The sequence below is a fragment of the Atractosteus spatula genome, chromosome 7 (assembly GCF_055471065.1).
Source record: "Atractosteus spatula isolate fAtrSpa1 chromosome 7, fAtrSpa1.hap1, whole genome shotgun sequence".
In the NCBI taxonomy this organism is placed as follows: Eukaryota; Metazoa; Chordata; class Actinopteri; order Semionotiformes; family Lepisosteidae; genus Atractosteus; species Atractosteus spatula.
In genome coordinates this window covers 40960319-40983304 of record NC_142712.1, presented here as the reverse complement: position 1 = coordinate 40983304, position 22986 = coordinate 40960319, and the positions used below count along the sequence as shown (strand labels likewise).

At 39.5% G+C, this 22986-nt stretch overlaps 2 protein-coding genes across 6 annotated transcripts in view; both read left to right on the top strand.

The window, feature by feature from the left end:
• Positions 1-12173, top strand: part of atp2b4 (ATPase plasma membrane Ca2+ transporting 4) — a 96598-nt gene extending 84425 nt beyond the window's left edge. For all 5 annotated transcript variants that reach the window (XM_088920845.1, XM_088920847.1, XM_088920844.1 and 2 more), the window contains one exon: positions 1979-12173. In XM_088920845.1, coding sequence (XP_088776971.1) covers positions 1979-2290 — 312 coding nt within the window. In that variant the 3' untranslated portion in view covers positions 2291-12173. The remainder of the gene's footprint in view (positions 1-1978) is intronic.
• A 1893-nt stretch (positions 12174-14066) lies between these two features.
• Positions 14067-21748, top strand: LOC148831002 (adenosine receptor A1-like). The gene is made up of 2 exons (XM_088920867.1): positions 14067-14500; positions 17919-21748. Exons 1-2 carry the CDS (start codon positions 14151-14153, stop codon positions 18571-18573), a joined length of 1005 nt encoding a protein of 334 aa, XP_088776993.1. The 5' UTR covers positions 14067-14150; the 3' UTR covers positions 18574-21748.
• The last annotated feature ends 1238 nt before the right edge of the window (positions 21749-22986 follow it).

Sequence of the window (22986 nt, the reverse complement as noted above, 5' to 3'; positions counted from 1 at the left end):
ATACTTTATGAAGTATTAAACTAGGAAACATTTTCCTCCTCTGCCAGTGGTTCCCAACGCTAGTCCTGGATAGACGTGATGTTCCATGCGTTTTGCTCCAGCTGAGTTCTTAATCGCAAGCTATTTGATTTCAATTTCCTGTTTGGGGCATATTTGTAAATTTGCTTTCAGCTCTTAAAAGGTCAAGTGGGGTTTGTACCGGGTATGACACCCATCTGAGTTTCAGACCGGCTGCCTGGAATGTAACCAGCTGGGCCTCAGCTGAAGGACGGGGTGGGAGTGACAGAATTGAATTTTTACAGTACGTGTGTGTGTGTTTGTCGCCTAGTAAGATCAGCTAGTGAGAGTCCGAAATAACAGCTAGCACACGAAGGAGAGGCTGCGTCCAGTTCTGTGTGCTGGAGCAGTTGGAATCGGTACCAACACGTGGGTGGGTATGTCTGCCACCAACTGAAGAAAAGGGTTCGATAAAAATCTAAGCAAGCAAGCAAGCAGATCCAGCCAGTCTGCTGTTAGCACTGAGGAATAAGAGCTCGGCTGGAATGAGCTCCAGCAGCGTTGGGAACCGCTGCCCTGTGCGGTCCGATCACTTCCACCTCAGGTGTGCCTGCACACCCCCTGAAGCCAGCGGGGTGCGAGATGTGGCCGAGCTCGTTTCCGGCTGGTTTTGCCCAATTCAGCCGCCTTTTGTGGTGAACGTGAGACCTTTCCTTTAAAGGCAATATCTTTCAGATAGGAGCAGTGGATACTGATCAGTAAGGTTGGATTTTCTGTTTGGTTCTAGCCACCCATTTCTTTTCTTTCCATTTTGTTGGCCTGTGCCTACTTATGTGATTCTTTTGTTTTGTTTGTGTAATTCAGGGTGCTTCTTTAATTATATTTTTTCTGCTTCTTTTGTTCTACCATTCGAATACTTTACAGATACCTGTAGTATAGGATTAGGAGTCTGGATTCGTGCTCTGTTATTTTCAGTAATCCTTTTATTTAAGTTTTATCTGAAATGTGTCCAGAGCTGTGTTGTTGTGCCAGGAGGCATTTGGAAGTCTTAGAGAGGTGGAGGATGTGGAGGTGATCCACCAAGGCTTTTGATTGTATTGACTGTCACCTCTTACTGTAGATCCGCTAAAACGTCTGTTAAATCTAAAGTTTAAATTGAGCATAAGAGCTGAACAGCTCTGCCCATTTCCACTCTGCTGCTTGTGTTATCTCGGATGTGTCATTGGTGTTGTGCACCTCGGAAACACCTTCTGTTTGCCCTTGTGAATGACTTCCCATCTGTCTTCCTCACCGTGAGATGTTATCTGCATGTGTGCCTGTGCGTATTCTGCCCAAACTGGGCGTCCGCTGCATCCATTAGATTGGCGAAGTAAATTGTTTCACAAGGCTCCTGAAAATGTGCCCTAGAGAGAATTTGGGGATGCATTTGTTAATTTTCTAGAAGAAAAGAAAAAGGAAAAAGATGTTGCCTTTATTGCTTCTTGCATGTTTGCCTGTTTGTTAGGTGCTTTTCTGTGTTGTGTTGTGAAATCTGTTTACCTATGAGCTTATTATATAACTGGTGTTTCATCATGGTCACTTGCATTTTCATTTAAAGGGTTGTGATTTTTTATTTATTAATTTTATCCCTCACATACCATTCTCCCCCCCCCCCCCCCTAAAAATACCTTTGTTTCATTGTTCTCTTTATGATGTATTTATTGATTGCCTTTTTGTTGTTGATGTTGCTGTTACCACGATCTGCCAGCTTCCTTCCAGTGGTGGTTTATAAAAAAGAACTAATTATGACAACAGTGACAGCCTCATCTCTCATCTCTCAGAGCTCTGACCATTTTGTTCTTGCAGATAAATCCATAACACCTCCGCCTTCCTACTCCACCAAAAAAAAGCTTTACAAGATCAAAACAAAAGGGGAAAGACGTGAACTAACTGTTCTTTTTCTCTTTTTTTTATTTGCCCTTCTCTTTTCCTGCTCCCCCAGATTAAAGTGGTGAATGCATTCCGTAGCTCCTTGTACGAGGGCATAGAAAAGCCAGAATCCAGAAGCTCCATCCATAACTTCATGTCCCATCCCGAGTTTGTCCCCCTGGCAGAAGAAGAGTCCAGGAGCCCCGGAAGCAAGGAAAGCAGCGTTGAGGTTGAGGGTCTCTCCCGCTCCCCAAAAGGAAAGGGGGGTGCAGGGACGCACACCCCCAACCGCAACAATAACGCCTTGGACATTGTGGCTGCCCCCTCCTGTGGCCCCTCCACCCCCCCTGGCAGCCCCCTGCATAGCCTGGAGACCTCGGTCTGACGACCTTTGAACTCTGAACGCCGCAATGCAATCGGAAGAGTGAACGCGGTCTGCGAAGGATGCACGGTTTCAGAAAAGCTGCAAGCCCACTGACGGGCACCATCGTGGTTGTGTGAATGAACGTGTGTGCAAGTGCGCACGGGGGGGGGGGGGGGTGGGTGTGTCCCCTTGTGGGCGTATTGTGCGCAGGCACAGTGCAAACACATCTGGTGGACAGGAGAGCGTTAGATCTACTCCAGCTGCGGATATTGTAGCCTTTCCTCTTATTCATGTACCCCATCAAGCTTAAGTTCTTGTTTCTTTTTTATTGCTCTTGTAGATTGTAAGAGACCACAGTTTTCATTTCAGACTTCATAGATGGACAAGACTGTGCACTACTTGGGGTGTATAATATTCACATGAAACCATATATACATTTAGGCTTCAAAACATCAAATTTAAACAAAATTAATAATCGGGGTTTAGAAATAGGTGTAAAGCCATTTAAATTTGCAGAGTCGTACATCCTCTCCCGACTACTAAAATATAAAAAGCCCAGTCTGCTTTTTTTCCTCTTAATCTGTTTGCAAGCAATGTTGTGTGTAAATATGTGAGTTTGCTTCTGGATTTTGTTTCTTTGGTTGTCATTCAGAAGTAAACAACATCCACATCGGAGCAAGTGGAGTTTGGATGGTAAAAAAAAAAGTAAAAGCCATGCTTTCCTGTTTTTATCAGTGAATGTCCTGAAGAGACAAATCTGCATATTGTTTTTGTTTTCCCTTATTTTATATGCATATGTTTGGAAGGAGAATCCGGAGAAAGATGCATTACTTGAATGAAATGAACTATTAACACGCAGGCAGTACACCTGCAAGCGCCTGTACCGTGCTGAGAGCGCAGTCAGTGAGCGCCCCCTGTTAGAAGCTGGGGGTAACGACAACGTGGAAACACTCCATAAGTATCTAAGTGTGCTCACCTTCTGCCAGTTGTCGTGGGTGTCTCATACAGCGTAAGCAGACATTCGTTTTACGTGTTTCAAACTTGAGTAAAAATCATACTTGGTCATATTTATTTTCTCTAGGTACTGCTCACCCTTTATGCGATGTACATATGTCTTTTATACAAGACATTTCTCATTTTTTTCAGATTAGAGTTAAGTGGGTTTTTGTTTCGTTTTTTGCTTGGGGGGTGGGGGCTGTGAAAATTAAAAACACGATAAAGCGCACATTACAAGCTTTTCTTTCACAAAACTGATTAAATTCTGTGCGTGGACATTCAACGTTTTTTTTTTTACAGAAAGCTTATTTTTTACCTCTTGATTATCGGTTAAAGGCGCAAATTCCGATTACTCCTTTCTCTTTCCGCCTCCATTAGGTTTTTTTTTGTTATTGTTCGCTACGACTTGCTCTCAAATACAATCCTGGAGCTCTCTGGAGCTACCGGTGTATCAGCTGGGTTCCGAATTCGCACCCAGAGTCCCTTCTGGTACAGCAGTAAACCGTGCATGTTTAAATGACATCAAAGTACTTAGTATATAGCAAAGAGAAAAATATATATGCAACAGAAGTCCTTTGTTAAATCCAGTAGCTGTTCTTTTTGTCCAACATATAAACTGTATAAATAACATGGACTGCTGGTTTTGTGACCTGGAGGATGTATCCTGATTCTAATTACTGTAGTACTGCCACACAGCAAACCTTTCTTCATACTCAAGTCTCAGAAAAAACTATACAGGACTTTTCTACTCTGCTACCTAGTCATAGCCATATTTCTTAGATTATTTTTATATCCCGTTTGCTTTTCTATTTCCGCAGTTTTCCAACACCAAAACAAATGACACTGCCTGTTCGAGGACCACTGTAACGTTTACTAAGAAAAACCAGCAAATCTGTGTTGTGTTGCGTTTCCCCCTGCTGGTGATAAATCAGCCTTTTGTCTTTTTATCTCAAATACAGATAGATGGGGAAGTTTCTGGCATAGCTTTCACAATCATAAAAGCAGAAAGTATACCCAGTGTTTTGTTCTTTATTTTTTATAAGTCTTCTGTATTTTTATATTTAGAACTTTTTAATATATTCAGTATATACGAAAAATCTTAAAGGCATTTAAATTAAAAACAGTAATAGGATTAAGTCATCTTAGAGTATATATGTATTTATGCCATGTTAATAGACCGTTTTAGGCCACTTTATACTTTGGCCACCAGAAAAATTGCTCGTTTACCAATCAAAAGCCATGTCATTGGATGACGTTGCAACTCATGAGAGTTCGTTATCCAATCAGCTTTACCCACCTCCCTTAGTGTGACCACATCACCCGCAGTCCTATTTTTGACGTCTTCTCCCTGTTGGCTTTCCAGTCGTTCTACGTTACAATTTTGAGACGTCTGCATTCTCAAGCAAAATCGCATACTTCAGTCATTTTTATTATTTTTATCATATTTATTATTTGGTAATTCGTCGACAAGTAGTACTAATCTGAGTTTAAATAGAATTGAACTGTTGCTCTTATAAGAAAAATAATTGAAGTGTATTTTTTTCTACATGAATCTTTCCTGTATTGTTTCCGATCTTACCAGGTGAACGACTGCAAGAATCATAGAGGAATGGTGCTTTAGATGTCTTGGGTTTTAGAGGGCAAATTATATGTACGTACGTGATTTTCTTTTAATTTAACATTGTAATAAAGCAAAATGAGAAGGGATTTTCTGCCAAGTCTTGCTTTGGTTCACCATACAAAACGTGTTGCCATAGGAAACGCAGTCAGGTTCAGGAAGAAAGCAATACTTTTCTTCTGCTCAGTAACTTTATAATGCCTTTTCTGTGCTTAAGGTTCTGCCAGAAAGTAAAAAAAAAAAAAGCTTATTCATATATTACAGTGCTTCACAAATAAAGTACTGAGAACGGGCAATTGCTGATACCCTTGTATTTGTTTAGAACCTTCTCTTTGTTGTGTCGCTTTTATTTTTTAGGTAGATTCATATTTCCCATGTCTGTCCATCACTCGGAAGAATGTTTCCCTTTTTCGTTTGGTTTGCTTCAGTGGCGTTTGAGGCGCTTTCTCTTGTTTTCCTCAACCTGCCGCTTTCCTGTTTCACTGGGCTGTGTGTGGTGTTTTAATGTGCTTTCCGTTGCCTAATTCTTGGTAAGTGTGCAGATGTTTGTATAAGCTTTTTTTTTTTGTTCTCTATTCTTTATTCAGTGATGTGCAAGGGAAACAGAGGGGTCATATTTTTGTTCTGCTTTTTTTTCTTATTTGGAGGGGGCGGCAGGAGGGAGGAGGTGTTACAGGAAAGTAAATTAAAATGTGCAAAAGCCGAACCAAAGCCATTGTATTGTTTCCTCGTTGCCCTGATGAAACTGCCATGTGATTAATTTTATTGCACTGGTAACAGTTATGTATATTATATTTGAAAGAAATAACTATTAAATTATGTTGGCAGATTGGCAACTACATTTAATTTCAGAGCTGATTTTCACTTGCACCATTTTTAGAAACATGGTATTTGGGTTTTGGTGAGGAGAACTGGTGGGAGGGGGGATATGTACCGCTATATCTTAATATTAAAGAATTTTAGATACTGGGGTAGCCAAAAACTTTTACATTGCCTCACCTGCAATGTAATCGGATATAAATTTAATTATTTGCTGAAGTTAAATATAGTTTCACTCTGAGAACATTCAATTTTTCTTTTTTAAAAAACGTGGGACATAAATTGAGATTCAGTCAAATTCAGCAGTTCTTCTTATTCCAAGCACTGGTATTATTTTTGTATAAAATATTATGTGGTATGCATGACTTTAACAATTTGGTGGTTCAAAGCAATATGTACCCCTGGTGTGAGTGGTATATTATTGATGTCCTGTGTAGCCTAAAATCATGCTGTACTTTAACAAAATATGCGTTTGGAAAAACTAAAGAAAAGCAACAAAAAAAATGTTCAGTATATGTGTTCAGTGTTCTGCATGTTTATATACTGTATGGAATGAAACATCCAAAATGTTTGACTTGCTTCCAAGATTCCCAGTTTAGGCAGCCAGACACACACAGGAACACAGACTCGCTGCCGTGCGCACACACACACAATCAGACGCTCCACGTGTCATTTCTCAAGCCCTGCGTGGGTCATGCCAGGCCCACGCAAGCTCGCCAGGAGGCAATGCACACATCCTGAGGAGATACTGCTCTAGATGGGCTAAGGAGGAGAAATAATACTACAGCATTTTGATTTCCCCCCCCACCGAGAACTCCAGGTGCTGGCGCTTTGCCCGTTCGCCAGTTCAGAAAATTCTTCTGTCCGCGGCCGGTGTGCTCCATCCTGCTCTCGGTCGCCCGCCTTGCACCTCGAAGGGCGTGATGGTCCGTGGTTGCAGAGAGGGGCGAGCCGGTAGCCCCACCTTGGCGCGCCCCATGTCGCGGTCAAGCGATCCGATGGTGTGTAGTTTGGGCCACTAGAAAATCCCACCTAGTTGTGTCTGTTGGTTGCCGGAAAGGTGTTGTCCTTTGATTCATTCTTCTACAGTTTTCGGGGGGGGGCATGTTTCTTATAAAGCCCATTCGTGTCATTTTGGGTGGGGAACTATTTACCCAGTGCCAGGGTAACCATCCTCTGTTATCTGTCACGCACATGTTGTCATCAGTACTACGTGTTTTGCTTGTTAAACCACAAAGTAAAACCTCAGAAATCAAGCATCTGAGTTTTTTTTTTTGCATTCATATTGCCAGCAATCTACAGGGCTGACCTTTCATACAGTGTAAGAGGAAATGTATTGATCTCGGTGAGGAAGGTGGCTTGAAGGTATTAAAACCTTGTGCACTCTCGTGTGGCATCAGTAATCCATATAATGACAGTGACACCAAATTGTGTATCATGTAAGGGAACACTCCTGATCTGCTCTTGAGGAGCTCTAAAACAATGAATTGTAGGGTGAAGAGTTAGTTTTTGCTGCTCAGAAGTGGGGGTTTTCCCAGTAACTAAGACTAATACACGCATGCTTCTGTAACAGCTGTTGAGTCCAGCTGTGAGAATGTCTGCCTTGTAGCTTGTATGTAAAAATCAGTTCAAGGTGGTTCTCTTCAGTGTAAACTAATTCGGATAGGTGACTGTGAAAAGATGGCACATTTGCATTGCCTGCCTCCCTTTTAACCTCAGTGCACTGAGGTATACATAAACATAGTTTCTCATTGCAAAAGTCCCCAAACTACTTTGCCATTCTTCACACCCATCATCAAAGGCCTATCATTTTGAAGTGCATTTGGCCCAACTAACATTATTCTTTTTCACATTCTTTGGGAGCTTCTGTCATCAGGTGTAGTTTGGGCTGCATTTGCCCTTTTAAACCAGATTGCTCACAAAGTGCAGCTCCCACATGTTCTGTAACGGTAAAATCAGGTTTGCACACAAGGGCTCTGGCAGAGCTCGCTAGCATTGTAGAAAGCACATCCAGCTTTCCTGAGTATCTCAGGTCTTGCTTTCCCCTTCCCCTTATTTGCTTTAGCACCAGGAGGCTCCTGTAGTTCTTAGTGCTGCAGTCCCTTCAGTCAGCTCTGCTGCATTCCACTGTGAGGCTGACTAGGAAGCTGAGTGAAACAAAGCCATAGTCACCGACCAGGTCTTCTGATGTGGGATTTAACTCTATCCTGTCTCCTGGTGCTCTAGCAATTATGCCCATTCAGCAAAGTCTTCATATTCACTTCATCTGTGTTAGTCCATTTAGGCATTGTTTAAGGGCAAGCTCTTGTCTGCTCGCAAGGTTTGAGTGAGAATCCTCCTGGTTTCTCCCAAGGCTCATACCGGACACCCTCTTAACTGGTCTGCAGTATGTTAATCACACCAATGGTGGACGCGCGTGCCTTTGCCACTGTCAATTACTGGATCTGTCTTCCAGTAAATATTGATTTGTCAGTTTTTGGCCCAACCCTGGTGCACAGTAATACTACGGAAGTAGATTTCTGTTGTGTGTTCCAGGTTCTTTGCTTGGCCAATAATTGAGAACTAACAACTTCAAACTGAGGGCTGGTTTGTACTGAGCGATAGGATTTGCAGGTGGTTATGTATGGAACCATTATGTTTTATCTTGATATCCTGGAGTCATATATTTGAAATAATCTGATGACAGTGTTAAAGAGCAGCCTCAATCTTTTATATACATTACAATCCTAAAGAAAAATGGTCGATTGACAGTGTCCAGTACTACAGTGCTGTCTTGATTTCTTAATGTTAATAGTGCTCTTGCAGTGTGTTATTAGCCGCTCTGCTTTAGGCATCCTTTTAGTGTTGAACAGCAGCCCTGGCTCTTAATATGTCTCTGTAAGGACAGACAAATCATGAAAAAAGTCATAGTTTTACAACAGGAAGAAACCATCAAGCAGGAGGCCTCAGACTTCCAGCCTAGGGTCTTCTGAATTACAGTTAACCACTTAATCATGATTGGCCACAACCTCCTTATAATGACGGTATGCTGGAAGAATGATTGAGTGAGAAACGTTGGAGGTTGCAGGTCTCGAAGGGAGTGGGGTGGAATCGTGATTTGTGCTTCCTAACACTCACTAAATGAGTTAGATACCAGTCCTCTATAGTCTTTGCAGGGAAATGAAGATTTGACAAATAGTATCCGAAGCTACTGTTTAAAGAACCAAGTCTGTCGCACTATTAGGCCTTGATTTACTTTGTCCTGCACTTGAGTGTCATGGGCTGAGTCATGTCATTAGAACTAATTTCTAGAAGTTTCTTCTGTACCAATTTTCTTTATTTGAGATTAGCACCACAGGAAAAAGAAGGGCATTGGTTGGGAAATTGTGCTTTCCTTCGGCCAAGGTATATACAGAATAAGGTTTTGAGAGACTGTTGTACTGTGACACTTTTCTGATGGAAAAAGAAAACTTTTGAAAAAATAGAGACGTTATATTTTGTTACAACTGCAATTGTCCATTGCTATCTGAAAGACTATTATAAGATTTTGGCACTTTGAGAAGTGGGCAGAGACACGCCATTTGCTCAGGGCATAAGGAATAACATGTAGTTTGCTCAGTTTTGTGCTGATGCAGGTTAGAACAGGGAAGGGTCCCCTGACGTGATGCTAAATGAAAGAGTTTATCAGATTTCATAGATTGATGTAAACAAAAACTAAAACAATTAAGGCATAGTGTGGAAAAATGTAATGCTGTTCTTATTACAACAAATAATAAAATTGCTGTTAAAATAAATATTAATATTGCTATTAAAAATTAGTTTCCTCCTTTCGACTGCTTCTGGATATCTCCTTGTTCAGTGAAGACGTAGAAAAGTTTGTTAAAAACGCGGATCTTGTGTTTCACGTGGGTTTAAAATGAAACATTTCCAGATGGCGTGCGCTATCCTTTCTCTGCGATGAGGTAAATGTGAGACAACTCTATGCTTGTTAATGCAGAGATATTTTAAAAGGATTTAACCATGAAAACAACCAAGCGAACAATATTGTTAATCGCTCCTCGCAGCCGTAAAAGCTCGTGGGTGTTGGTGATACTTTCACTATCGGGCTGAAGTCCTCCAGATGTGGTTATAGCTGTAATGGCAGTGAAGCCAGCACCAGTTAAGAGACCACTCAGTCTTTTCAGTGTAGGCTGGGGACAGGGCAGGTTGGCACAGTTTTATATATAGACTACCAAATTTTGTTGTGGTCTAGGGTGAGTGTTTCCCTTGTGTATTGTAGTTCATATCTAGATATCCCAACCCATCCTCACACAGTGTCAGATGGTTTCAGTGCTCTACTTATCTGAGCTCTTTGAGTTGAGCTCTTTTATTCAATTGGTTACAACTGAGATTGCTTTCACCACTTCAATGGCAACCGATATCAAGTTAACTGGTTAATTCTGTTATTCAAAATATGCAATATAAAATTATGCTAATTGTTTAAGTAAATTATTCGTTCTTTTAAGAGTTTGGTTTCTGTGCAATTGTTAAACCGCACAGGGCGGTATGATGATTTGTTATCGTACCCCATTCCTGCTGTAGAATCGGACTCCCCCTTATTAGAGAGAAATGAGGTGCTGTACCCCCACTCTAGTTATCCGTGGGATCTGAAAATAACGAAACCCACACCAATCGATATGGAGCATCCAGCCCCCTTTTTTTTAGCAAGAGTCCTTTGAGACTAATGCAAAAACTGAATCGTGAGTCCAAAAATAAATCTTAATTTATTTTCAAAGCCACATTTTTAGCCACCTGCAATCTTGCACAATATCTACCGCAATTACAAAAAAGAAGAAATTGAACAGCAAATTCTGTATTTGCACACTGAATCAGATAGTGATTGAAGTGTGACTCGGCGCTAGGTCCTGGTCTTTTTTTCAGATTACAAATTGGTTCAGGTTAAAGCGTAAATCTTTCGCCACGCTACCCGTGACAGTCTTTTTGGAACAAAAACAGATCGTGACAAGATTCGTGGGTTCATGCGTCTGGTACAGAATCAAAAGGTTTCCTGTTTTTTAAAAAAAAAACATTTTAAAGAAGGGGATGTGGACAGCCGTTAAGAACATTTCTAGATGAAAAATAGATAGTTCCTGTTATTCGCCCCTTATTTCAAGGTAAATCAAACCCTTTTGACAAGGGGGTTTGGATTTGCCGATTTAACAGACTCACGGGTACAAAATGTGCCTTCAAAAAAATCACAGTATAATTCCACTTCGGCTGAAAGTTGGGTAAAAATCGCCTTCTGTTTGCGGTTTCGTATCGCAGTGAATGGTTTGGAAATAAAATTTATCAGGCGTTGAACTCGGCCCGCAACCTTTAAAATCGTTGTTTAGAAATTGAACTGAAGGTTTTCCTAACACGACTAAAAAAAAAGTGAGATATAGTAAAAATGTCCTTCTGTGTCCAGTAAATTCCACCACAATAGTAATGGTGGTAGGTGAGCACCCTGAAGACGCGAGAAATGACTGTTGATCAGTTATGTGTGAGACAGATTTCTGATTCATGCTGGCATCGGGTATAGATCTGGCTTTCAGACGGACAGACGGCTCCGTTTACGCCTGGGGAATTAAGAGAGAAACATCTCATTGCGCTGGAGTAGAGTTGACACTTTTCAGTACCAAACTTGTCACGGAAAAAAAAATTGTAGTCTAGATTTTATGGTTTCGTTTACTATTGCATATCATCGCGATGGAAGGGGAGCAAAGTGAGATGTGCTGACGGGTGTGTAATGTTCAGGTCGTGTACAGACATAAATGAAGCATTTCGCTGATCTACAATGCTGCTGTAGGCCTCCGAAATCCCACGTTTCCAGCATCATGGGCCGGGGTGTATGCGTGTACACTGGACACAAATTCCTCGTTGTTGTTTTCCTGAATGGGAAATACTTTTCTCGTTGGGGATTGTAACCTTTATTTTCAGCTGTTATTTTTTATTTGAATTTCCCCATAGATGCAACTCAACTTGTGGAAAAGAAGAGTTCAAACAGAATATATTCAATGTGTGTGTGAAGCTGCTCCATTTGAGTTCACAAAGTAATAAAAATAAAACTCAATAATGTTAAAATTCGCCCCACCGTCCCTTTTTAATTACGATCCATTACTAAGCCAAAAGGCCCCCTGTTTGCTTTGAACTATGCAACAGATCTCTTGGAGTTATTTTCACGGTTGACTATATCCTTGCGTCTCTCTCTGTCTCTGTGTGTGTATGTCTTTCTCTAATGTCTTGGTGGATGTGATCGTTCCTGTTTTTAATTTCTTTATACGGAACTACTATATAGGAATATATGGTCCACTTTTTTTCTTTACTCTTTTGTAATATATAAGTGTGGAATGCCTTGTTCTCTATGTCCTGTCGGTTCCATTTGAAAGAAAAATATCCACGAGCAATCGAGGTGAAGGTAATTATATATAAATATATAAAGATGCATAAATAAAGCCATTTGGGTTTGAATTACATTGCCTCTAGTGTCATTTTTCCCTTGATTCAAACTTACCATATAAACAAATGATTTCGGTTACTTATCCTTCACGGTTTTATATATTTTAAAGAAATTTGAAAGGTTATAAATGGGTTAATAGAGTGTATACAGATTTGTTTTAATATGGAAAGTATATTTTTACTTTGAATAAAGGCGTTAAACACTAGAATGTTAAGAAGCCTTACACTGAGCTACTGAGTAACCAATGTCTGTAACAGCATGTTTAGCTAAACCGGCGTAGACGAAGTGCTCTTTTATTACTTAAGTAACGCAGGCAGGGGTCTGCAATATTTTATATAATCTGAAGTACAGTAATTTCTGAAGTGCCCCCTAGTGTACATCATAGCTTATTACAGTTCACACAAATAAAAATGTGCTTGTGTGTCTGCAAGGGCTATATTCCTAAACAGTTAACACTTCACAAGGTGCCCTTATTTTGAATGCAATTACGCGGTAGCGATGCATAATTGCTCATGGATTTAATATGAAATGCACTTCAAAGCACGACGACCTTCCCTATTGCCCATGAGTAAAAGAGGAGCAGTAGCGTAACGCAACTGCACACAGAAATAAAAAAAATCTTCATTTATTTTTCCAAAACAAAAAGAAAAGGTTAATTTTTAAAGGTTTCAACGTAATCCTTGCAGGAATTTATTTCGGAGTCATCAGCAGGCTGTTTAATTCACCCAGTTGGAGCTCGGTGTGTTTTTTTTCAGAGTTCTGCGGGTCCTTTATGAGTCTACTGTGCCTCCGTGACGCTCGTACTTGCTACTCCCATTCTTAGGGAAAACGCTGTAAATCCGTAAACGGTCTGTTCACTTCATATTCGCTCCCAGCCTCCTAATCGTTAATACAATCTAATTTTCACAGGGGGATATTTTACCACGCAAACGTAATCACTTTCACATTTGTAGTTTATTCGATATAGAACATCAATACAGTCTGAAAACAGGTTTATTAAGCCTTGACAATTTTCATTTACGACATAATTGGGCCACAAGACGACCACGTTAATATAAAAATGCTATTGAAGGTCTCGGGAGCAAAAATGTATTAATCTAGTTTTGACTTGTGCTGTTCTACTAAAGTAGTCAAGATTTAGCCGGCCTCCTTGTGTACTTATACAATGACCTAATATAAAACACCGTATTTGTTCAGAATTACTCCAACACCGAGGAAATCGGATGCCTCTTATTGAAAAGGTAATGCCTTTATTTTATAAACCAAGTTTATATGTACTGGAGTACAAATTCGCAGTCGTAATTGAGCTGCATTTTTTAAATTTAAAACACCACGGTTTTCTAAAGCCACATCAAGGTGAATGGTTTGCGCTTTTCAAAGGAAAGCGGTGATCATATTAGAAGCGACGAAGGAGATGTTTTGCAAAGTTAATTTTATTGATCTGCAAGGTAGGCCAGGTGATGCTTCTGCAGTTTGTGGTCCCTCCCAGCATCTCGAATTTCTCTCTGAAGAAGACGTTCTAGGCGTTTTATAAGTACTTTTTCCACAGACATCAAACCGATTTAGACTTTCCATTTTAATCACCGTTTTTTCTACTTTCCCTACATGTTTCTTAAAAGGGGCTGGTTTTGTGTTTAGCTGTAACAGTAAAAAAATTTTTTGTAGAAACCAGAAATAATTGGAACCTAAGAACTCAACAACAACAACAACAAAAAAGTCATTCTCGCGGGCTACGCCCGAAGCGATAAAGAAGTAGAGGACACCCAACCATTAGTTTTTGAAAGCCCAAACGAAAAGGTTTCCTTTCACTGCGTGCAAAAGTTTGATCTAGATGTTTTGAACATTGGCCATTCTCAAATGTAGAAGAGTAATTGCCTGCTGGCTTACTAACACCGTTATCCGACGCCTGAAAGCGCTGGGGTGGGCAGGAACTAAGCCCTGTTAACACTTCGTCGGTAAGAAGGGTGCCAGTTCGACGCTAACTCTTCGGCATGGAGGTGGCGAGTTACTCCCTAGACGCTTGGCATGTCGCGTACATCAGCGTTGAGGCTGTCATTGCCCTGGCTTCGGTCCTAGGTAACGTCCTGGTGGTCTGGGCGGTCAAGCTGAATCACGCTCTCCGGGACACCACCTTCTCTCTGATAGTCTCCTTGGCCGTAGCGGACATTGCAGTCGCCGCGCTGGCCATCCCTGCAGCCGTTCTGGTCAGCCTGGAGATCCAGACGCGGTTCTACTCGTGCCTCTTCGGCTGCTGTGTGCTGTGCATCCTGACGCAGAACTCCATACTGTCGCTCCTGGCTATCGCGATCGACAGGTACCTCAGAGTCAAGATGCCAGTCAGGTAAGCATTGAATTCGGGCTCTGGTTATTTTCCTCATTGTGTAGGTGTACAGAAAGAGATCAAAGGTTTAGGAAAACGCAGCCAATGCATCAACAACATAATCGTTTCGTGCGACCTAAGTGAGAGATTCTAGTGTATAATTGGTGTATATACTTTAACCAAGCACCATAAGCACTTTTAACATTTCTGTTAATTTTACCAGCACTAGAAATGGTATTTGGCAGCACATGGAATCTCATCTAATCGCTGTCTGAAGTAGGGTTTTTACAGTTATTTGCAGTTATTTTTTTTAGATAAACGTTTTGTCAGAAGAGCTACGAGCAAACTTTTACGATGCAAACCATAGCCAATATCCTCATCTGATCCATTTCAACGGGCAAATAGATTAATTAGGTGCAGAATAAATCATAATAAAATATAATAATGATCCGAAACCTACCTATTCTGGATAAATGGTGAAAAGTAAGTTATCTGATCTTGGAAATGTGTTTTTGTGCTCAGTCTCTGAATTTCATGACTTCTCTAGAAGCATGTAATCACGTCGCGTGTAAAGCTGATCGGCCGCTGGAATCTCGGAATCACTCACCTGCAATAGTTGAAACATTACTGTCTACCCACGAAAAAGTCGCGTTTTCTGTCAGTGTCTAGCCCTCTCACGAAAGCCCGTGCTTCGAGGGCAAAAATGAAGACTTCGGGATTTACGTTTAAACACATCCTGAGCTACATTTAACGTTTTTTATACCTAATTGGGATAACCCCTTGTGCGCCCTCAGAATATTCACGATGACAGATTCTTGTAACAGCCAAAAGGTGGTATATTGAATGCAGAAAGTAACGACCCGTCAATACAAACCTTTCACTGAATCCTTTCAAATTCCATATGGATTCCAGATGGGTGTGAGTCTACGTCTCCTTTATACAAAGCCCCAGCGCGGTGGCATTACTGTAACCGATCTCTCTCGGTGACTGAAACATACAGTACTCCTTAATCATTCAGAGATAATATTTTAAAAATAATTAAAATATCTTATGTTTCTAGACCTTTAATGAGATCTAGAGTCATATACGCATATATTATATATTTATAGCACACCAAGTTTGTGGTGTGTGAATCATCTAAAAACACCACTTCCCCTAGAACAGTTGTCTGGGGTGTATAGTCAAGTCGTGTATATACTGTACGTTTAAGAGTCCAATAAGCTAATATTCCAAGGCGGTCACATTAGACAAGAATTTATTACATGCACCATTTGTAGCATTTTGAATCCGTCGGACGCAAGCTTGAGTCTCTTTCATGGCAAATAAGTGGAGACGCAAATTATTTTTATTGCTGTATGATGAAAAAGATTCAAAAGTTCATTACAGAACTTTATTACGGAAAAAGCGTCGCCATAGGTCCAGCAGACAAATCGAGTTTTTTTTTTTGCCAGCAGATAAAGGTTTATTCTTTTCGGGTCTTCATAAGCAGGACAAATTAAAGTTCGAGACGCGCGCTTGGGTATCGCACCTTTTTAAAAAATGTTTCTATGCGGTTATCGTCAGCTGTCATCTTTGGTTCAGAAATGAAACCCAAGAAAACAGATGCTGGATTTCGTTTTTTTAAAATACAATTAGAAATGTAGATGCTTGTTAACTTTTTAAAAATATAATTGTAATTTTGTGCCTGTGAAAAAAAGCTAAAGAGACTGAGGTTTATATTTCAAGTACGTCACAAAATTATTAGAGAGGATGAAACGATGTATCTGTATTATGTTTTAAGGTTACGTGTGATCCCAAAAGCTTAGATTTTCTAGCAGTAGTGGTATTAATGATAACATTCAGTATGTTTCTTCTTTATATGATGATTGTGCGCTTCTTGTGAAGATAGTGATGTCGAGATCAACAACTTCGTGACCAGCGCGTTGCTCACTCTGTCTCTGTCAAGTGGAAACACCTGCAAACTGTTTTAAAGTTGCCGGCTCGGCTTGGTGTTGCTGGCGCCCGCATAGCGTGACAATCCACGTTTCAGAAACTTTTTAAAAAGGAAAATTGAAACCTTGTCGTGTCTGTATATTTCACAGTTTTGTTTTACTGTTGTCAGTAATTTTTATGCTTCAATAAAACGAGATCACAGTTGATTCATAACGGAAAAGTTATACCCCGGTGCGTCTATAAAATCTTGTTGCTACACACGCACATTAATACAACTATTATTAGACAGTCGTTTTTCCCCAGAAAATAATCAATTACTGGAATCGTATTTAGTGTAATTTTCCACAACGATGATGATCCTGTCAAGCCACATGAGTATGTTTTGAAAAGGAATTATTTGGCGCTGTTAGTCATGTGTATACATTTCGCTAATATCGTTCACAAAGACATATTTACGTGTTAAAAACCTTTTCTAAACATATTGAACACTATTATAATTGACAGTGATAGTTGAGGTGATTCAAAGGCCAGCGTTTTTGTCTTAATGGACCCCGAAAGCCATGCTTTCCGTCCGTTTTGGGCGCGAGTGTTTTGTCTGAACAGTCTATTGTTTTACACAAAGAGTGGGGAGGGTATGGAACAAGAAGCCATATGAGGTTCATGTTTTAATCTGAGACTCGGGGCAGACGGGGCAAAATGGCCTTCTTGCCTACAGTATATGCTCTTAAGATGTAAATATTAATCCGAGATCTTATACAACAACTTATGAATGTCTTAGTATATTGATGCACTCTTTATTTTATATAGGTTGTATTATGTTCATTATGGATGTTCGAGTAAGAAGCTACATCAGCATATTTTGAAACATGAAATAGAACTTAACTTTATTCTAATCAGATTTGTTATGAATACATATTACTGTATGTATTTCAGGCTCACACCTGAAGAAGGCTCCATGACCGAAACGTTGTGTTTTCTTTCTTCTCTTTTCAGCTTGGAATAAACCTATTACTTGTTCCTTTACATAATCATATGTTGCATAGTATATAGGGGAGCACAGTGGCTCAGTGGTTAGCACTGCTACCTTCCAGCACTGGGGCCCTGAGTTCAGTTCTGGACCTGGGGTGCTATCTGTGTGGAGTTTGTACAGTATGTTCCCCCATGTTCACATGGGTTTCCTCAAGGTACTCCTCTTTCCTCCCACAGGCTAAAAACATACTGGTATGTTAATTGGCTTCTGCAAAAATTGGTCGTGGTGCGAGTGTGAGTGTGAACACGTCTGTGTGTCCCATCCAGAGTGTACCCTGCCTTGTGCCTGTGGCTTGCTGGGATAGGCTTCAGCTCCCCCATGACCCTGTATTGGCTGAGGCATTTAGAAATGAATAGATGGATGTTGCTTAAGATATATATTCAATTGTACACATTTTATTTGACAGTGACAGCTACAGAGGTGTTTTAGAATACCGCAGGTGAAATTTCTCTTGTTCTCTCTTTCTGGTCTCTGCAGGTACCGCTCAGTGATTGATCATCGCTGCACATGCCTGGCTGTCACAGTCTGCTGGGTTGTGCCTGCCATTCTGGGTCTGTTGCCCATGATGGGCTGGCACAACAAGGCCATCCTGGATGAGTGGGCTAAGGGCAATGACAGCACCGGCCCCTACATAAATTGCTCCTTTCCTCTGGTAATGAGCATGGACTATATCATTTACTTCAACTTTTTTGGGCTGATCCTGGGCCCCTTAGTGATAATGACTGGCCTCTACTTTCTGGTGTTCGCCACCATCAGGAGACAGCTGAGCTACACCCAGGTGGCATGCAAGGTCTCCAGGAAGTACTACAGGAAGGAAATGAAACTGGCCAGTTCTCTGGCACTGGTTCTGTTCCTCTTTGCCGTCTGCTGGATTCCTTTGCCTATCATGAACACTGTAAGCTTCTTCTGCTCCACCTGCTCCATTCCCAGGCCTGTCCTGTACTTCGGGATCCTTCTTAGTCACGCCAATTCCGCCGTTAACCCCATAGTTTATGCCTTCAAGATCCAAAAGTTCAGAATCACCTTCAAGAAGATCTGGCACTACTACTTTGTTGGAATGAATAGCAAGGACACCTCTATGCCTCAGTCCAGCACCCAGTCAGTGGGTGGAGAGAAATCCGACAGTGTTTGATGCTCGGAGAGCACATACAAAGTATTCTTGAGCCACTGCAAATGGTTTCTGGAGCAAACCATGTGATGCGGACACTGCCGACTGGAGCCCTTCTTCTGACACGTTGAAATGGTTTGCTGGGAAGACAAAGGGAGAAGCTAGGTGACTTGTCAAAGGAGTCCAACACCATCTCTCCTCTGTTCCAGTTTTTATCAACATCTTGTAATTCAGTTTTTAACCCATTTCATTGCACCCAGCTTTCTTCCAAAAAGAATCAGAGAAGTAGGATTACAGATTTTGCAATAAGTACAAATATGAAAACAAAACATTTTTTCTCAAAAATACTAAGTTATAGCTGAAGCCCAAAACTAAACTCACTCAAAACTTGCAAATTCCAAATCCTGATGAAATTTTAAATTTAATGCAATTCTAACTTTTTATCCCCTTAGGATTTTTTTCTGACAGGGTAATTCGCAATAATACAACATAACAACCATCAACAATAAAGAGAGCAAGACAAATACATAAAAACATAATTATTTAACATTATTAAAGACAAACATAGTCAGAAAGCACACAGAAATCTTCACCACCTGAAGCTTGATTGGTAATTTACAAATGGCGAGTTTCTCAATTTTATCCAGGTTCAGTTTTTAACTTCCTGGAGGTCAAAGTCAGAATCTCCTTTACTTTCTTAAAAATGGAGCAATTTATTCTTCATTAAAACAGTACTCCTGCCCTTGAAAAAAAAAAGTACAGAATCTGACTCCATGCTCCATCTTGGAATTTATAATATCATGTTCTAAGGGATGGAAATGAGGATTAGATAATTTGAATAATATTAAACCAGAAAAACAATATTCATTTAAAAAGTTGTTTTCCTACTGTATAACTTGCATGAAAAAGTATTCCATCGTCTTAACATTTAATTACATAAAAAGGATATACTGTACTCACTTGGGAAAATGTAGCTATTGTACATATAAAAGAAAAACATAAAAATACTGTTCTTAGTGTTTAATTGATTTTTTGTTAAACAAGGCAATGGGGCTTAAATATAAAACTGAAATTAATACAGAGCAACAGAAATTACATTTTAATTTATTTTTGCTTTCTCATTTTAGAGTCATCTACTGACGAGCTAGGAGACTTTTGTTATTTTAAACTTCAAACTCTGGTGCACATAACTTAATTTAGTTGATGGTTTTCCAGAGCCTTATGAGTGGTAGTTTGGAAAGCCTCCACAGTAACTGCTTTGCGCTCTCAAGACTTTGTGAGGTATCTACAAAAGGTTATCTCACGCTTCATCAGAGGAGAGAACGACTTTCTCTCGGACTTCACACTGAGCTCAAAGTGTCTAGATTTGATGACAATCCTTAATGTCTCAGCAATTGTATACATAAGATAATAAAATTAAATGTGTAGGTGGGTTCTGTAGCAGTTAAAATCTGGGTTAATTTTAATAGCAGTGCTCCAAAGTGAATTCTCTCTTTTTTTCTTATCTATTACTGAGGCTTTGTCATTATGTAACTATGAAGAAATCTACATATCTGTATTTTACAGATAGATCTTTTGATCTTCCATCTTCAAGAATATACATTACATTTGACATTATTACTGTGATTCAGAGTTAGCTTTAATCGCTGTCTTCAACCACAGCAATGCAAATTATATTTTTATTATTCTTTTCATAGGGTGATATGGGACACATTTTAGTTCAATTTCCTAATTCCAGAGGGAACCTTTGATTATAATGTCTTCTAAATGATATTAAATTCATTATTCAATATATAATATATAATATTCAATATTATATTATTAAAGTAACACTGAGCTAATAGGAAGTATTCATTCTATATAACTTTGATGAGACAAAAAAAATGCAGAATGCTTCTAATTTTCTCACTAAAGCTACTGTTCACATCACTTGGCATCTGATGTAAACAAGATGTCTAGAAGAAAAGCATTACATTTGTTCAATGCCTGAAAACTGTGTTGACAAACATAACTACCACAGTTACAGGACCACTGTAATAGAAGGGGTTACTTCTTAAAGCATTCCATTAAAATAAAAAACCATATGATGAAAATGAAGGATAAAATGCCACAAAGTAACAGAAGTTGAGCCATTTGGTGTCTGTGTGCTATTTAGAGCAGGGGTTCTGTTCCGATCCTCAGACTGGAGACTCCATCTGGTTTTCAAAGTTGCTTTAATTTGTAAACAGCATTGCACCAGGGAGGCGGGCTAAATTGTTCCAATGAAGGAATCGTTTATTATGTCTCTGCATTTTTAAACTATTGACAGTTTAATGATGCCTGGAAAATCTTTAGGATTCCAGAGCCAGAGGAACAGATTTGGGAGTACCTAAAAGGACAGCCTAGCCGCCCCGATCCAGAGGAAAACAGTAACACAGTGTGAAGCAAAAAAAAAAAGAGGACCATGAATGAGACCGTTTACCAGGCATGAAGGTTGATGGACATCCCACAGTAAAGAAATGAATACAAGGAAGTTCATACAATCATAGGAGCACTCACCTTATTTGAATAGGCTGACCCCACATGGTATCTCAGATAGTTACTGTACATGTAGTAGGCAGGCCACTTGCGTCTAAGCTGGTTCATTCACAGAATGCATAGGCAGTGTCAGTGAATGGCAGATGTTTCCTTTTTTCCATTTTTTGGTATTGATATCAGTGTTTCTTCTTACGTTTTTTTTTTGTGTAGAAGAGTACATGTACTTCCAAGAGCAACTGAAGCATTAATGACTTCCACTTTTTGTGTGTGTGCTTTTTTGTTTTGTCTCATTTTAAGTCAGGATGACCTTTCACCTGGATTTGTTGGCATTAGTTATTAAGTGATTCAATAGGTTTCACTGCTGACTTTCTAGTCAATTAGTCACAAGAGGGTTTAGTGCCTCCGCACAGAAGCTGACACAAGAAATCAGCGTGGGCAGACCCTGTTGCCATAAGACCAAACCTCCTGTCCGTCTTTATTGATACCTGTTATCAGCACAGATTTGTCATTTTATGATCACGTTGGAAAATAAACTGAATTTCACCAGTTATGGAAAATGAGAGCATATAAGGAGACCACTTTTCAGATTAAAAATATTTTTAAAATGGGACATTATGCATTATGCATTTTTTTAACCTTTTTATATTTTTTATGTTAGCAATAAAAAAAACTTTGTCTTGCAATTACCTGTTTTTGCTTTTTTGCAGATTGCATTGAAATGCATTACCAAGTGTTTTTCATTTTTGCCAATTATTTTTTTGTTTCTTCTATTGGAAGTGAATTTATACCACAAATAAAGTGAAACGTTAATTCCATATTATCCTGTCTTTTTTAAAAAAATGCATCAAATCCTATAAAAGGGTGGCATTTAGTGACTGATTTTTTTATGTGCAAATGCATGTGCTGAACATGTCCCTGAAACACAGCTGCAACCATTTCCTTTTAGCACAATCACGAGACCTAGACAAATTGCTTTACATACTGTACATCTCTTTAACTACAATGAAAATAATAGGTGATAGGAGATGTAACTACAAGGAATCACAGCATTATTTCCCTTACATCACAACACTTTCCCTTTTCATCATTCTTTAAATACTTAAGAATCCAACCTTTGAAAATAATTCCACTTTGAGATACTATCATTAAAAGTCAGGAATGTTTATTAATTGATTTATACGATTTCTGTTTTTCACATAAAAATGATGTAACACAGACTTAAAACAATTTTAGAAGTGTTTCTCAAGTTTTATTATGATTGCAATACAAATGTACAGACAGGTGTAATAGTTAAACTGAGATTTTGTCTCAACCTGTAGTCCTTTTAACTTGTCCCAGTACGGTAATATAGCATTTCAGATGGGAAGTTTGAAATGGACTTGAAGTCTATGATCTGTAAAATAACTCTAAGGAAGTGTTTACATACAGTACTCTGCAGACCCTAAAAGAGCTAATTACCCAGCAAATAAAATCAACAGTCCACAGCTGTGTTGAAATGTATTTAGTAGTATACTGGTAAAATCCTGCAAAATACACTGTATTCTTAAGTAACAACACAAAATGTAACCACCTTAGTAGGATTAATCTAATAATGGAAGGCTGAGGAACTTAATTCAGTGGAAAACTTTTTTTCCAAAAACAGAGGTCGACATTACCTTCTGCGGTTAAGGCATGATTGCACTACTTCTTGCCCAAATCCATTACAGAATCTTTGACTGTCGACATCTCTAAAACTGGATAAAAGATGTACAGTATGTTTTTTTTACTACTGGTTTTATTTGGTTGCTTTATTGTTTGTTTGTTTTGTCTTTTTGAGGGTGTGTACCTTTGCACAGTGCTTCTGTGTGAGAGCTTTTTGAAAAAGGCATAAATGATTTATGATTGTGGTTATTATTGTATGCTTTACTGAGTTTAAAAGTG

Bases quoted from the DNA above. Each gene is read 5' to 3' on its own strand.
- LOC148831002 (XM_088920867.1), top strand. From the start codon at position 14,151: ATGGAGGTGGCGAGTTACTCCCTAGACGCTTGGCATGTCGCGTACATC. The intron at 14,501-17,918 runs GTAAGCATTGAA...TGGTCTCTGCAG, and splicing joins AGAGTCAAGATGCCAGTCAG to GTACCGCTCAGTGATTGATC.